This window comes from Garra rufa, chromosome 13, assembly GCF_049309525.1.
Source record: "Garra rufa chromosome 13, GarRuf1.0, whole genome shotgun sequence".
Lineage (NCBI taxonomy): Eukaryota > Metazoa > Chordata > Actinopteri > Cypriniformes > Cyprinidae > Garra > Garra rufa.
In genome coordinates this window covers 5,845,913-5,862,768 of record NC_133373.1, presented here as the reverse complement: position 1 = coordinate 5,862,768, position 16,856 = coordinate 5,845,913, and the positions used below count along the sequence as shown (strand labels likewise).

The window sequence follows — 16,856 nt, the reverse complement described above, 5'->3', positions numbered from 1 at the left end:
TATATCATTGGAAAGGTCTGAGTCTCAGGATGTCATATTTGGTGGTTATTTTGTGATAGAATGACAATTTTCAGACAAATTTAGACTTTTGTGACAGAAAATTGCATAAAAAATATATATGGCATTTCAATGGCACCCGGTGGCTGTTTGTGGTATAACGCCCTTAACAAACTTTCACAGGAAGCTTAATTTTTTTCATATCAACTTCAAATTTGGAACATAACTTATTTAGATGTGAGGCTTCAATTTGATATCAAATTTAGGATAAAACCTGTTATGTAAAATATGTATTTTATATAAAATATAATAAAAATTGTACAGTGCATTTTATTTACAGTAAATTTAAACTTCTATAATTTGTTGACACTTTATTTTTTTGAGAAAATTCCACATCTGCAAAAATCTGCTGATTGTCTTCTTTAAAAAGAGACCAACCTTAGATCTGTATTCCAAAGAGTTCATGAATTACAACAATTAAAGTTTGGATAATGCACTTTCATTCCTATTTTAAAAAATGGGGGGCGACAGTTAAGGGGTTAATTATGGAGCTCCAGCCGCTTTTAACAGCGGTTTGTTGAATCTGCCGTTTTGAATCCCCGACATTTTACTCTCACTATAGTAATTGCATGCGCTCAGTGCGCACAAGTTTTGATGCTTTAGTGATGCTTAGGATCTGTTAATCATTCGTCATCATTAGCGTAGTCATCGCTCTCCGTTTATGTGGTAAGTGAAATCTAACTGCAGTGTAACAGTATGTAAATCTGTACTGCAATGTAAGAGGCTACCGCTAGCATTGAGCTAACCATGTCCCTTCAGTAGCTCACGTTATTTTACTGATGTACTGACGTTACTGGTGATTGGGCGATGCAAATGTTGGGGGCGTAACTATTAACGATCGGGACTATTGCGTAATAGTTGGTGTTATGTTGGCATTGACCTATTTTTCGGTGGTCTTTTGCAAGAAGGAGGAAATGGTGGTGTTTGAGACTCATGGTATGTCATGTTCATGTACTGAACTGTTTTTATTCAACTATGCCAAGGTAAACACAGTTTTCCATTCTATGGCACCTTTAAGACGGTAGTTGTCAAAAAGTAGTGGGCAAGTTTACCAGTTTAGTTAAGGGTTCTAACTAGGGCCGGGACTTTAACGCGTTAATTTAGATTAATTAATTACACAAAAATTTTTAACGCATTTTAATCACACTTATTTTTGCACTGTGGAACATTTCTCACTGGATGAGTTTCGGCGGACCGATTATACTGGAGCAGACAAAAACAAACCACAGTGAACATGGACAAAGAAGCTGAAGAGACCGCTTTGGTTGGCCCTGTGGATGGGAAATTTTGTTATAAAAAACAAATGGATGGAAGCGTCGATAAGAGCATGGTTGTGTGCAAGCTATGCAACAAGGAATTCGACATCGAGCCTATTGCTACACTTAATGGCAATATTGCACCGGTCTGTTGGACTTGGTTGAACAAAAATAAACAATATTTTGTTGCTTAAGCTTATGTATTCAGTCATTATTCAATGGTATAATTAAAAATCCATATGAAAAAAACTTACTCCTCACTGTTCTCAGGTCAGATATTTATATGCGATTAAAATGCGATTAATTAATTGCAAAGACTCTAATTAATTAGATTCATTTTTTTAATCGAGGTCCGGCCCTAGTTCTAACATTTCATGTTGCTATTCGAGTAGCTAATTTCGAGCTGAAAAAGGGACTGTGTGTTGGATGTTGATCTAACATTCTCTCTCGTCGCGACTAAGGAGTTCAGATTGTTGTTTTAATAGCAAGAAAGGTGTTTTTATAGGGTGGGGTCTCTCTTTTATCAGGGGAGCAAGAGCCAATTTTATCACAGCCAATTTGCAACCCCAGACACACTCACTCAGTCATTCACTCACTCATACACTAGGGCCAATTTAGACTGTCTAATACTGCATGTCTTTGGATCGTGGGGGAAACCGGAGCACCCGGAGGAAACCCACGCAGACACGGGGAGAACACGCAAACTCCACACAGAAAGGCATCCTGGCTCAGCTGGGACAAGAACCAGGGACCTTCTTGCTGTGAGGCAACAGTGCTACACACTGAGCCACCGTGCCGCCCAGAGGGATGAGATAATAAACATTTTAAATAATAAAAATATAAAAATAAATATTCTAAACATTAAAAGTAAACAAAAACAATTTCAGTACATATAATATACAAAAACCCCTGAGGGATATATACATTTTTTTTTTTTCATTTTAAAAGTAAAAACCTATTTACAGTGTATATATAATATACAAATTTGCAACACCCCTGAGCCTGTAATGAGGCCTAAGTGGAGGGATGTATTTTAAATATTCTACAAATTAAATTAAGAGTAAAAAAACTATCATTATATACAATATACAAAATTATAGTATATATATAATATACATAACCCCCCGAGGGAGTAAAAAACTTTTTTTTTTCAGTATACATAAAATACAAAATTATAATATACAAAAAAACCTGAGGGATGTATATATATATATATATATATTTTTTTTTTTTTTCATTTTAAAACTAAAGACATTTTTTTAGTATATTTAATATATGAAATTATATTATATATAATATACAAAACCCCCCTGAGGGATGTTTTTTTTTTTTCATTTAAATATAAAAAATTATTTACAGTGTATATATAATATACAAAAATTGCAACATTAAAAGTAAAAAAAATATATTTTTTATATATTTTATATTTTTTCAGTATATATAATAATATATAATTTTTTAAATATATTTTATATTTATATATATATATATATATATATATATTTTAGTATATAATATACAAAATTATAGTATATATAATATTCAAAAAAAACCTTAGGGATGTTTTTTTTTTTTTCATTTTAAATATAAAAAACTATTTACAGTGTATATATAATATACAAAAATTGAACACCCCTGAGCCAGTAATGAGGCCAAAGTGAAGGGATGTATATTAAATATTTTAAATATTAAAAATAAAAACTATTTACAGTGTATATATAATATACAAAATTGAACACCCCTGAGCCAGTAATGAGGCCAAAGTGAAGGGATGTATATTAAATATTTTAAATATTAAAAGTAAAAAACTATTTACAGTGTATATATAATATACAAAATTGAACACCCCTGAGCCAGTAATGAGGCCAAAGTGAAGGGATGTATATTAAATATTTTAAATATTAAAAATAAAAACTATTTACAGTGTATATATAATATACAAAATTGAACACCCCTGAGCCAGTAATGAGGCCAAAGTGAAGGGATGTATATTAAATATTTTAAATATTAAAAGTAAAAAACTATTTACAGTGTATATATAATATACAAAATTGAACACCCCTGAGCCAGTAATGAGGCCAAAGTGAAGGGATGTATATTAAATATTTTAAATATTAAAAATAAAAACTATTTACAGTGTATATATAATATACAAAATTGAACACCCCTGAGCCAGTAATGAGGCCAAAGTGAAGGGATGTATATTAAATATTTTAAATATTAAAAATAAAAAGCTATGTATATATAATATACAAAATTGAACACCCCGAGCCAGTAATGAGGCCAAAGTGAAGGGATGTATATTAAATATTTTAAATATTAAAAGTAAAAAACTATTTACAGTGTATATATAATATACAAAATTGAACACCCCTGAGCCAGTAATGAGGCCAAAGTGAAGGGATGTATATTAAATATTTTAAATATTAAAAGTAAAAAACTATTTACAGTGTATATATAATATACAAAATTGAACACCCCTGAGCCAGTAATGAGGCCAAAGTGAAGGGATGTATATTAAATATTTTAAATATTAAAAATAAAAACTATTTACAGTGTATATATAATATACAAAATTGAACACCCCTGAGCCAGTAATGAGGCCAAAGTGAAGGGATGTATATTAAATATTTTAAATATTAAAAATAAAAAGCTATGTATATATAATATACAAAATTGAACACCCCGAGCCAGTAATGAGGCTAAAGTGAAGGGATGTATATTAAATATTTTAAATATTAAAAATAAAAAGCTATGTATATATAATATACAAAATTGAACACCCCGAGCCAGTAATGAGGCCAAAGTGAAGGGATGTATATTAAATATTTTAAATATTAAAAGTAAAAAACTATTTACAGTGTATATATAATATACAAAATTGAACACCCCTGAGCCAGTAATGAGGCCAAAGTGAAGGGATGTATATTAAATATTTTAAATATTAAAAGTAAAAACTATTTAAAGTGTATATATAATATACAAAATTGAACACCCCTGAGCCAGTAATGAGGCCAAAGTGAAGGGATGTATATTAAATATTTTAAATATTAAAAATAAAAAGCTATGTATATATAATATACAAAATTGAACACCCCGAGCCAGTAATGAGGCTAAAGTGAAGGGATGTATATTAAATATTTTAAATATTAAAAGTAAAAAGCTATTTACAGTGTATATATAATATACACAATTTTAACACCCCTGAGCCTGTAATAAGGCCAAAGTGAAGGGATGATATCATTTTTTTAAATATAAAAAGTATAAAACTAAAAAATATACAATATAACTGTCAGTATAAATACAATATTAGGGATGCACCGAAATGAAAATTTTTCGAAAACATTTTGCAGGAGTGAATAAGAATTTAGCCATTTGATTTCTGCCATTTTATGGTAAAAAGCCTATTTTTGTAAGGCAATTTTAACTAAACTATCGCTTATAGACGTGCTGTTTTTTTATACTCGGAAGGCTGCTTTAGAGAGCACTGTCTTGCAGTGTTGCCATGTTCAAAAGCTTTTATGCAAGTAGTTTGGTCCTAGATCATTAAGCTAGCCACTTTACAGAGTTAATAAAGTGGTCTGTGGCAGATACAAGATATATAATTTTTTTTGTGTTATAAAACAACGCATTTGGGAGTTTTACTTTTTTTGCAATTGGCCTTGTTTGTTGTTGTTGTTTTTTCTTATTAAGATTTGGCAACACTGACACTTTACTGCAGTGTTTTTTTTTTCAGTTATTTTCTTGCATCTCACATACAGACAAAGGCACATTTCTGAAGCGCATTTAAATATGAAATTAACAACTAGTTGTTCAGTTCAGTTCTGTACACACTGCATAGAATTTCTGTGAATGCGGTTGTCACTAACTGTATTTTTTAGGATTTTTCAAAATGCCACTTTATTTGGCATTTTTTATATTTTGAGTAAAAAAAGAATTTTGTATGTGGACTGTTCCACATACTGTTGTATTAATTGCACCTTGGGATTGACACAAGAAACTTTGTTGTGTTACACTAAGACAATAAAGTACTTGAACTTAATGCGGTTGTCTAATGCGGCTGTCACTATGTGTCAATTATGTATCATTACAAATTATGTGTGTACAGAACGCGATTAAAGAGTAAAAGCTGAACTGACAACCGAATTTAGTTACAGTGTGTCCATGGCCATAGATTTTTTTTCAAATATAGAAAGTATAAAACTACTTTAAAAATATACAATATAATACTTAAATACTGCTGATCAGTAATATCGCCAGTAATGTATGTTTTCGTCATTACTGGCGATATTACTGATCAGCAGTATTTAAGCACTATTTAAGTATTACAAATGTTTACAATATTTAAACAACCCTAAAAATGGAGTTTTGTCAGGCACACAAGGGCCACTCATGTCAGCTTTCGGACACAACACTCACAGTATAAACCTACTTCTCATCAAGGACGTAATTGCTGTTTAGATGCATTCCAGTGAACTGGCAGGCGATTAGGAAAACCCAATACAAACCAGTCATGGTAAAGCATCTGCTCCAGGGAAATCCTGCATTCTGGATGACGCTGCAGACACTTCCACAAAAAATTGATGCATTCTGTGGAAAAAAGATGAGAGAAATTAGATTATTAACTTAACTAACATGCTATCTTTAACTTTATACACAACATTATACATGCTATATAATTATTCCTTCTTTGCTGAAAATCTCACCTTTTGACACAGTAAATGCCGACTGGTTGTTACCCAAGCAGTACAAGTCCTTGTCTGTTGGAAAACGCCCATGCAGCATTGCGAACAGGAGCACCCCAAGGGAATACACTGTCGCGGGCTTTGCATGGTATGTGCCTCTGTCAAAAACTTCTGGAGCAATGTACGGTTTGGTGCCTGGGGGAAAGAAATAATGTTAGACGTTTACAACACACATATGTTAAAGGATACACTTATATACAGGATGTGTCTAAGTCAGCTTATCAATTTGATAGCAAAGCGATGCATCATACTTACCAGTGAGGGCAGTGTAGCCTGAATCCCTTATGAGGGCACCACAGCCGAAGTCGATTAATTTGATCTCCAATGTCGTTGGGTTCACGAGCACGTTTTGCAGCTTGATGTCGCGATGGAAAACGCCACGATTACAGCATAAGTTTGCTGCATAAATGACTTGCCACATAATGGACTGTGTGATCTGCTCGTTGATCGCACCTCCGCTGCATTGGAGAAATTTTCCTAAATCCATGCTAGGCACGGGACGCTCTAAGACTAAGAGGTAACAGTCTGGTTCATCCTGCCAGTCCAACAATTCGATGATCTGCGGACAGTTGGGTGCCCTATTGACGATGACTGTCAACGCAATCTCTAAGGGAAGAGGTTTGGGATGAAAAGCCTAGAAAAGTGAAAATATGATCATTAGATTGAGGTCTTTTGCCACACTGTTGTATATGATTAACATCAATATCAGATGGGTAAACAGTGAATGACAAAAAAATGCAGAGGGAGAAGCATACTTACAGTGGTGATATATGTTGTATTTTTCGTCTTTGAGACATATTTCACCGCCACCTGATTAAGTAAACAAAGAATAAACAATTAGCAATGGACAGAGGAGATTTCAATCCACTTATGAATCCTGAAGACAAGTAAATCAACAAGCAGTAAATTAAAACCTAGTAAAGCATGTTTTGTTTATACTGACTGTTTAAAAAGATTGACTTCTCTAACTAGTGAACATAAGATACATTAAAAAGGCTTACAGTAAGTAAAAAATCATACCTTTAGACCATCCTTAATGCGAATTCCTTTTCGCACCGAGCCAAAACCTCCTTCACCCAGCTTGCCACCAAATTTGTACCGCAAAGAAATTTGATCTGTTAAAAGAATATCAATGAAAGTGACAATGACATTTCATTTTTATTCAGTTTATAATTAAAATTAACTGGAGGATTATTTAAATGAACTACAACAAAGCTAAGTGGTGATTTGGTTTAAGGCAGTAAACTTACCCTTGTCCAGCTCAAAGATGGCATCTCCTTTGGGACGCCCCGCCTGGTATTCTTTGTGACGCCCTTTAGTAGCAATGCTTTTTTCTTCTTTGGAGTGCCCTGCCCTATCTTTCTTGGGGCGACCTTTAAAGGCAAACCACTTTTTTTCTTTAGGACGCACCGCTAAAGCAATTTCCCTCACGACTTTGTGACGCACGGCTGATGCAATGTCCCTTATGGCTTTGGGACACACGGCAGCGTCAACGTCCCTCTCGTCTTTGGGATGCACCGCAGAGGCAGCGTCCCTTTCGTCTTTGGGACGCACCACAAAGGCAACGTCCCTCTCGTCTTTGGGACGCACCACAGAGGCAACGTCCCTTTCGTCTTTGGGACGCACCACAAAGGCAACGTCCCTCTCGTCTTTGGGACGCACCACAGAGGCAACGTCCCTTTCGTCTTTGGGACGCACCACAAAGGCAACGTCCCTCTCGTCTTTGGGACGCACCACAAAGGCAACGTCCCTCTCGTCTTCAGGATGCACTGCAGAGGCAACTTCCCTCTCGTCCTTGGGACGCAGTGCACAGGCAATGTCCCTCTCTGCTTTGGGTCTCACAGCAGAATTAACGTCCTGATATTCTCTGAGACTCACTGCAGAGGCAATGCCCTCATCTGCAATGGGACCCACTGCACTGACAATGACATTGTGTGCTGTGGAGTTCACTGCAAAGTGAAAGCTGTCATCTGCAGACAAAGCGTTGTCATTTGCAGGCAAACGCACTGAACACTCAGTGGTTACATCTGCAGGCAAATGCACCAGAGACTCAGCGTCATCATTTGTATGCAAACGCATTGGAGACTCATTGGTGACATCTGCTGCCAAACACACTGAAGTCTTAGCAGCATCATCTGCAGACAAACGCACTGGAGACACAGCAGCATCATCTGCAGGCAAAAGCGCTGGATACTCAGCGTCGTCATCTACAGACAAACGCACTGGAGACACAGCAGCATCATCTGCAGACAAACGCACTGGAGACACAGCAGCATCATCTGCAGACAAACGCACTGGAGACACAGCAGCATCATCTGCAGGCAAAAGCGCTGGATACTCAGCGTCGTCATCTACAGACAAACGCACTGGAGAGTCAGCGTCGTCATCTACAGACAGACGCACTGGAGAGTCAGCGGCGTCATCTACAGACAGACGCACTGGAGAGTCGGCGCTGTCATCTACAGACAAACGCACTGGAGAGTCGGCGGCGTCATCTACAGACAGACGCACTGGAGAGTCGGCGGCGTCATCTACAGACAGACGCACTGGAGAGTCGGCGGCGTCATCTACAGACAAACGCACTGGAGAGTCAGCGTCGTCATCTACAGACAGACGCACTGGAGAGTCAGCGGCGTCATCTACAGACAGACGCACTGGAGAGTCGGCGGCGTCATCTACAGACAAACGCACTGGAGAGTCGGCGGCGTCATCTACAGACAGACGCACTGGAGAGTCGGCGGCGTCATCTACAGACAGACGCACTGGAGAGTCGGCGCTGTCATCTACAGACAGACGCACTGGAGAGTCTGCGGCGTCATCTACAGACAGACGCACTGGAGAGTCGGCGCTGTCATCTACAGACAAACGCACTGGAGAGTCAGCGGCGTCATCTACAGACAAACGCACTGGAGAGTCGGCGGCGTCATCTACAGATAGACGCACTGGAGAGTCGGCGGCGTCATCTACAGACAGACGCACTGGAGAGTCGGCGCTGTCATCTACAGACAAACGCACTGGTGTGTCGAGGACCGCAGATTGGAAGACTTCTTGGTCAGGCTGATACTCAGCACCTGGGACGACTTCCCTAACATCTGAAAAGCAAAAAAAAAAAAAACATATATTATAAAACCCATATCGAAGAGTTTCTTCATTTAGGGGCACTTTTTAGAAGAGAGCAGGGTGAGTTGAGCCAGTTTTTACTTATGTCGTGTTTAAAGCGAGCACATAACTGTAATGGGTCCAACTTCAATATACATAAATTTCAAGGCATCGTGCATCCCTGGGTATAAACATTTTGGGTCTAAAATAAACTGCTTACAAAATATGGCTTAAAAGAAAATGGTCCCTTGGCACAACTTACACCCATTGAGGGGTAAATTGAGCCTAGGGAGAGGGTGAGTTGTTGGAATTAAACTGTGCTACTGATTGCGCTTGAACATTTTCACCTCATGCTATACAGAGACATTCAATAAAAATTACTACTTAAGATCCATTTCCTAACAACCCTAATAACGTCATAAAGGTTTGGATAACAGATTGGATGGATGACTTCTTTAAAATCTTATTGAAAGACACAATTCACAGCTCTGAAGGCGTTTTAGAAAGTATTTTTAAAAAATCAGCACAAAAATTTAACTATTTAAAAAAATAAAATCACACAGCAACTAACCTTACAGATAGTAATAGTACTCAACAACTCACAAATTTTGCAGGGAAATACAATTTCACCAATACTTCAATGGCCAGTTTTCAACAACAAAGAACAAAATCAGATTCATGTATGGTGTATACTATTTTAAAAATAATGTAGAATTACAGTAAAATAATACTTTGGAATCATAGAAGGCTCAAATTACCCTACTCCTTCAATTTTAACAAAACTGTATCATCCATTATTTTCATATTATTTTTTCAGATGTGTCTGTTATTGTAGTTGTTTTTATCTTAGCCAAACCGTATCCTATCCTAACAAATCATACATCAATGTAAAGCTTATTTCAAATTAAAACTGACATAGTGTTGTGGTCCATGACCACATATATACAAAACTGTTTAAGAAAAATTCATAAGATGGGCATGTGATTTTACCTTGACTCCTGTATGTCCCTGTTTCAGCCTCAGCAACACGGTGCTTTTTCTTTCTTAAGCGCCATCTCCAAAATCTCTTCCTCTTTTTCGTTTTCTTTTCTCTCCTCGTCTCACTACCACCACCATCTGCACCATTTTCACAAGCCCCAACAGGTGTCTTATTATCCAGATCAGGATGGGGTTGGGGTTCTTGCACAGGCGACCCGTCTAAGAAATTTCTTAGACGGGCCAGTGCCCTCCTTAATAGACCCATTTACACACAGTTGTACCTAACCAAAATACTCTTAAACTGTTATAACTTTAACTGAAAATACCGTTGTACTAAACTGACTCGTACCGATACTGTAGTATTGCTATAACCCGCACTTTGCTCTGCGACTACAAGCTACAGAATGAGCCTCAGAGATTCGCGCGTTTCTGTGCACTCAAGCGAACATTCCATTCGTGACGTCACAATGCCTCTTGACAACGCGTGACATTCTACTGTTTCTATGGCAACAATGTCAACGCCGAAGCCCTCACTTTAACGCCAAACTCCTGAACTCATTACAGCGTGTAAATATAATTTTGTTTTTATTGTTTTCATTTTATTTTATTTTATTATTATTATATCGAATGTTCTGAGAGTTAATTTTTGAAACATAGATATAATAAATAGTACAATGTTATGTGTTTTTATCTCGGAATTACGCTATTTTAAAACATGGACTGAACGCAGCATCAAAACAAAACATTTTTCAAAATTTAACAAAACTGATGTCTGTCGTGTTCCTTCGGATCGGTAACGATTACATTACTGTTTAAGGCGAGATAGGTGAATAAGGTAAAAAAAAAAAAAAGAATAGTTTTCTCCTTATTTACCCAGTTGATTAATTACATTGATAATTGCAAAAAAAAAAAAAATTGTATTACAAGTTTTCTAAAATGTTTGGTCTATATATGCAAACGAACCATTATGATAAATATGAGCTAATTTGCATACATTTCTAGTTTACAAAAATCTAAACACTGGATGAAGTCAGTTTTAAAATTCTTGTTTACATTTTTAGACATATTAAAGTCAAATGTTTTTACAGAAGGAATTTTGGGTGTCTCATTTTGTCACAATTCAGAATAAGCTTAGAACAGACAGAAAACTATTTTTAGGGAATAAAATGTATAAAATAAAGCAATTTTTAAATGAACAAATCCCTCTCTAAAAACCTTCAAGATATAGACTGGAATAAAAATGCGAAGTTTGGTGTGTGTAACTGCTACTGAAGTGGAGATTTATGGCTCAGTGTAGGAGAAAAAAAACTCATTTTGAGAAAACAGCCTTTAAAAATATGGATTGTTATTGAATTCTATTGACAAAAATAGATAAAATGCCATAAAAGAAACACTTAATGGTGTATTTTGGATGTTTTCTTTCCACTAGTTATGAAAAGCCAAAAAGGCCAAAATCTCAAACTTGACAGGTAAGTTTAGTGCAGTGTTGTTCACATCCAGGCCACAGAGAGGCAATAATGAGCCACTGTACAACTTTCCAACAGGAATTTGGAGGTTGTAAACAGTCAGTGAACAGCCGCTTTTATTAAAATTTAAGGTTTTCCTTTTTTACTTGAATCAACAGTGTATTATTCTGACGGTAAGATTTTTTTTTTCTTTATTAATTTCTCTATTTATTTTAGTAAAACTAGCACTAGACAGATTCCTGTCAGCTGTTACAGCATTTGTTCATTAGCCTTAACGCTTCGGGTAAGGGGCTAAATAGGCTCTTATAAGGAAAAATGCGCTTTTTATGGTGCCAAATTGTATGAAGATCTAAATATGTTCATTTTTAATACACTATTGATGTATGGAGAGTCCCTTGTTGCTACACTACTAAAGCTCAATAACATGTTACGCAGACAAGTTGAGTGTCAGAAGTTCGCCAAATAAAACATTTCCATTTGATCACTTTTGTCAGTCATAATTTGATGACAATATGATTCAGTTTTAGTAAATAAAGTGATTATTACTTGAATAACATTAAACAGTTTGACATAGTTTAGCTGTTTAATTTAGTTGAGAAGTCATTAAATCTTATTTAACTCATAGTTTAAGTATTTTTAGCTGTTTTTGTAATCACCTCTAAATTATTATTACTTAGGTAAGAGAAAAGTAATAATTTAAGAGAAAAGGTTTAAGAGAAATCATTGTTTATTATTTGTGCAGACGTATGTCATATTTATTTATTTATTTATTTAGGTCAAGAATAATTCTAACCAGTCTAATAGTCGTTAAAAAAGACGAAAGTGAAAAAAAGCGAAAGTCTGAAAGGATTGTTCACCCCAAACAGATTTTTATCTGTCATGGTCATTAGCTTAAATCTGCTGTATGTTAAAAATCATTGCATGTTAAATCAAAGTGGATTAGAAACAATGTCTTCAGCCCTGTTGTGCCACATTTTATCTTATACTTACAGTAGTTTGTGGACTATTTCAAATAGAGTTGAAGTCAAACGTTTACATACACCTTTCAGAATCTGCAAAATGTTAATTATTTTACCAAAAAGCATGCCATTTTTATTTAGTACTGACCTAAATAAGATATTTCAAGTATGTTTACATATAGTCTCCAAGAGAAAATAATAGTTGGATTTATAAAAGTGACCCTGTTCAAAAGTTTACATACTTTTTTTTTTTTTTTTTTGTAGTAATAGTTGTTTATGAGTCTCTTGTTTGTCCTGAACAGTTAAACTGCTTGCTGTTCTTCAGGAAGATCCTTCAGGTCCCACAAATTCTTTGATTTTTTCAGCTCACTGATCCTTTAGAGGGAAAAACAATGCAATAAGTCTTCTAGGAAACATGTAAGTATCTTCTGTAGCTTCTGAAGGGCAGTACTAAATAAAAATTGATATTTAGGCAAAATCTTCATTCTGTTTAAAAGTTTTCACCCCCGGCATGGTTTTTCCTTCTGGAGCATCAGTGAGCATTCGAGTCCCTCAGTGTGAAAAGATGAATCTCAAAATCACACAGTCATTGTTGGGAAGGGTTCAAATACACAAAATGCTGGAAAACCCAAGAATTTGTGTGACATGAAGGATTTTTAGGTATTTTTAGTATTTTTAACTGTTCTGGACAAACAAGGGACTCATGAACAACCATCACTAAGCAAAAAACACAGCTGTGGATCCTTCAGGTAACAACACAGGGTATTTATTTTTTTTTTAAATTCAACTATTCTGAATATGTAAACATCTATTATGTGAAATATCTTATTCAAGTCAGTACTTAATAAAAAATAACATGCATTTTGTATGATCCCTCTTATTTTAGTAAAATAATTAACATTTTGTGCATTCTGCAAGGTGTATGTAAACTTTTGACTTCAACTGTATGTTTTTTTTTTGTTTTGTTTTGTTTTTTTAACTACAGATTGATCTATGGAGTTCCCCAAGCTCCCCCCTCACTCCGGCTCTGTGTTATCAGTAGTGGACATGCACACAGGTGGAGAGCCGCTTCGCATTATCCTGAGCGGGTATCCGGAGGTAAAGGGGGACACCATCCTTGCCAAACGACGCTACGTGACAGAGCATCTCGATCATCTTCGCAAGCTCTTAATGTTCGAGCCCCGTGGTCACTACGATATGTACGGAGCCCTGCTGGTCAGAAGTGAGTTAGCAGAGGCTGATCTCGGCGTCTTGTTCATGCACAACGAAGGGTATAGCACCATGTGTGGCCACGCTGTTATTGCTCTCGGGCGATTTGCGGTGGATTACGGCTTGATTAAATCGCCCACTTCACCAGAGACGCAGATAAACATACACTGCCCCTGCGGCTTAGTGAAAGCCTTTACACAGTATTCCAATGGGAAAACCGGAGCTGTCAGATTCCACAGTGTGCCGGCCTTTGCTTTTGCTACAGGTGAGCAATATGTGACGGTTGCAGGTTTGATTATGGTCACTTTGGAATGTTTTAATATATTAAAAAAATTTTTTAACTGTTTTTAATTATCATTTGCCATGCTTGTTTTTTATGTTTGTATAATATTTAAATTGAAAGAACAGTTTCATTCTTTGCTTTTCTAGATGTGAGTGTCTCTGTACCAGGATATGGGTCCTTCACTGTGGACATCAGTTATGGTGGAGCTCTTTATGCTTTTGTGAGTGCTGAGAAGTTTGGATTGGATGTCAGTAAGTCCAAAACCAGAGATTTGGTGGATGCAGCCACTGCTGTGAGTGATGCTGTCAAATCCCAGGTAACTGTTTGTTTTGTTAAGTAAAACTAGCTGGAAAATCAGGTTTTGTTGGTTAAAATAAACTGAAATAAAAGAGAAATATTAAATGAAAAACTTAAAAACTAGAAATGCGTCAGCAACTAATTGCAAATTTAAGTTGAAATACTAAAATTAGTCAAACTAAAATGAAATAATAATAAAGCTAATTACAAAAAAAAACCATGTCAAACGCATATAACAATGACTAAAACTACCTCAAATAGCCCAAGAAAATCCTTAATGCTAAAAACCTTAGTGCTAAGATTCCTTTACAGTATGAATAAAATATTTAAAAATATATTTTATTAATCATAAAATCTGAATAAAATCATTTGTGATTTATTTTAAGGTTTCAGTTTCTAATAGGACCTTATTTGACTCTCGTTTGATTATTGAGATGTTATGATTTTTTGGTAAGTCAAAGAAACATAAATGTACTTTATTCAACATTGTGTTTTATTAATCTGTAATTTGTCTGATAATTTGTGTAATTGACTGGAATAATTACATATTTTAAAAGACAAAATATCACTAAAACATCACAGATGTTCTGATTTAAATTAAAATTACAAATAATAATTTTAGAATTATTTAATTATAAGTTCAGATACTTCTTACATGTAGATAGAAATAAATATAGATATAAATATTGCATAGGTTTTGACCCACAGTGCATTTTTGGCCATTTCTATAAATATACCTGTGCTGCTTAAAACTGGTTTTGTGGTCCAGGGTCACATATATTCAGTGTTTCAGATGTCAGTCTCCAATAGGACCTTATTTGTGACCCTGGACCACAAAACCAGTCATAAGGTTAAATTTGACAAAACTGAGATTTATACATCATATGAAAGCTCAATAAATAAGCTTTCTATTGATGTATGGTTTGTTAGGATTAGGTTAGGATAGGTTATTTGACTGAGATACATCTATTTGAAATCAGAAATCTGAGGATGCAAAAAAATCTAAAAGACTGAGAAAATCACCTTTAAAGTTGTCCAAATTAGGTTCTTAACAATGCATATTACAAATCAAAAATTACATTTTGATATGTTTACAGTAGGAATTTTACAAAAAATCTTCATGGAACATGAACTTTACTTAATTTCTTAATGATTTTTGGCATAAAAGAAAAATCTAAAATTTTGACCCATGCAATGTATTTTTGGCTATTGCTACAAATATACCCCAGCGACTTAAGACTGGTTTTGTGGTCCAGGGTCACATTTGATTTTTGATATTTTAAGATTTTTTGCCAAGTGAAAGAAACACTGTGTTTTATCAATCATTAATTTGCCTGATAATTGACTGGACTAATTATTTTAATGACTTTAGGTAAAGCTGCACCATCCAGTCAGTGAGGATCTGGCTTTTCTCTATGGCACAATCCTTACTGATGGCAAAGATGCTTTTTCTGAAGAGCCCACAGCCAATGTGTGTGTGTTTGCTGATGCACAGGTAAAATCAGTTGATTACATGAATCCATAGGAAGTTCTGGACTTTAGGACTGTTCACCCCCTAGTCTGGTCTTTTGCTTTTCAGTCTGTGTGACAGGTTTGTTGTATGGTTTGTCAGGTGGACAGAAGCCCTACAGGGTCGGGCGTCACTGCTCGTATAGCTCTTCAGTACCATAAAGGCCTGATCGGACTTAATCAGACCAGAAGCTTCAAGAGCGGAGCAACAGGATCAGTGTTTACAGGAAAAGCAATAGAGGTACCAGTAGAAAATATATACCATTTAAAAGTTTTAAGAGTCTTGAGTAATTGTAGCTGGTCTGTTGTGGAAGGAGACCATGTGTGGGGACTTCAGGGCTGTAGTAGTGGAGGTCGCAGGTCATGCTCACTACAGCGGCGTGGCCAGCTTCACCCAAGAAACCGACGACCCTCTGAGTGAAGGCTTTCTTCTGCGCTGACTCAGCGGACTTGAAGGTTACAAATGAAATTTCAGCTTCTGATCGCAGGTACAGTGTAAGACATGCTTTCTGAGCTAGAGAACATGACTGTCTTCTGACGTAGGTTCTTTGTAAAGTACCTACATCAGTTGTTTAGACGTTGAATAAACATTTTCTGTGACTGTTATACCTTGTAACATCTGATTTTCTGTACTGATCATTTTCTGAATTGTCCTAAACTTTTTAGAATAATGAAAGGGTATAAATTAACTAATTTTGAAAAAGACTAAAAATACCACATCATAACTTCTGATTTAAATAATAGCAAAAACAGTAAAAATTTGAATTGTTTTTACTATTTAAAAATATTTTGAAATGTACTTTATTCCTGTGATCAAAGCAACATAACTCCAGTGTCACATGATCCTTCAGAAATCATTATAATATGCTGATTTGCTGCTCAAGAAATATTTATTATTATTATCAATATTTAAAACAGTTGAAGACATTTTTTTCAGGATTCTTTGATGAATAGAAAGATCCAAAGATCAGCATTCATCTGAAATAAAAAGCTTCTGT

The 16,856-nt window shown here is 35.4% G+C and overlaps 1 protein-coding gene across 1 annotated transcript; it reads left to right on the top strand.

Annotated features, from left to right (window-relative positions):
• The first annotated feature begins 11,665 nt into the window (after positions 1–11,665).
• On the top strand, positions 11,666–16,464 carry l3hypdh (trans-L-3-hydroxyproline dehydratase). The gene is made up of 6 exons (XM_073852701.1): positions 11,666–11,774; positions 13,546–14,034; positions 14,199–14,368; positions 15,722–15,844; positions 15,962–16,099; positions 16,173–16,464. Exons 2-6 carry the CDS (start codon positions 13,554–13,556, stop codon positions 16,296–16,298), a joined length of 1,038 nt encoding a protein of 345 aa, XP_073708802.1. The 5' UTR covers positions 11,666–11,774; positions 13,546–13,553; the 3' UTR covers positions 16,299–16,464.
• The last annotated feature ends 392 nt before the right edge of the window (positions 16,465–16,856 follow it).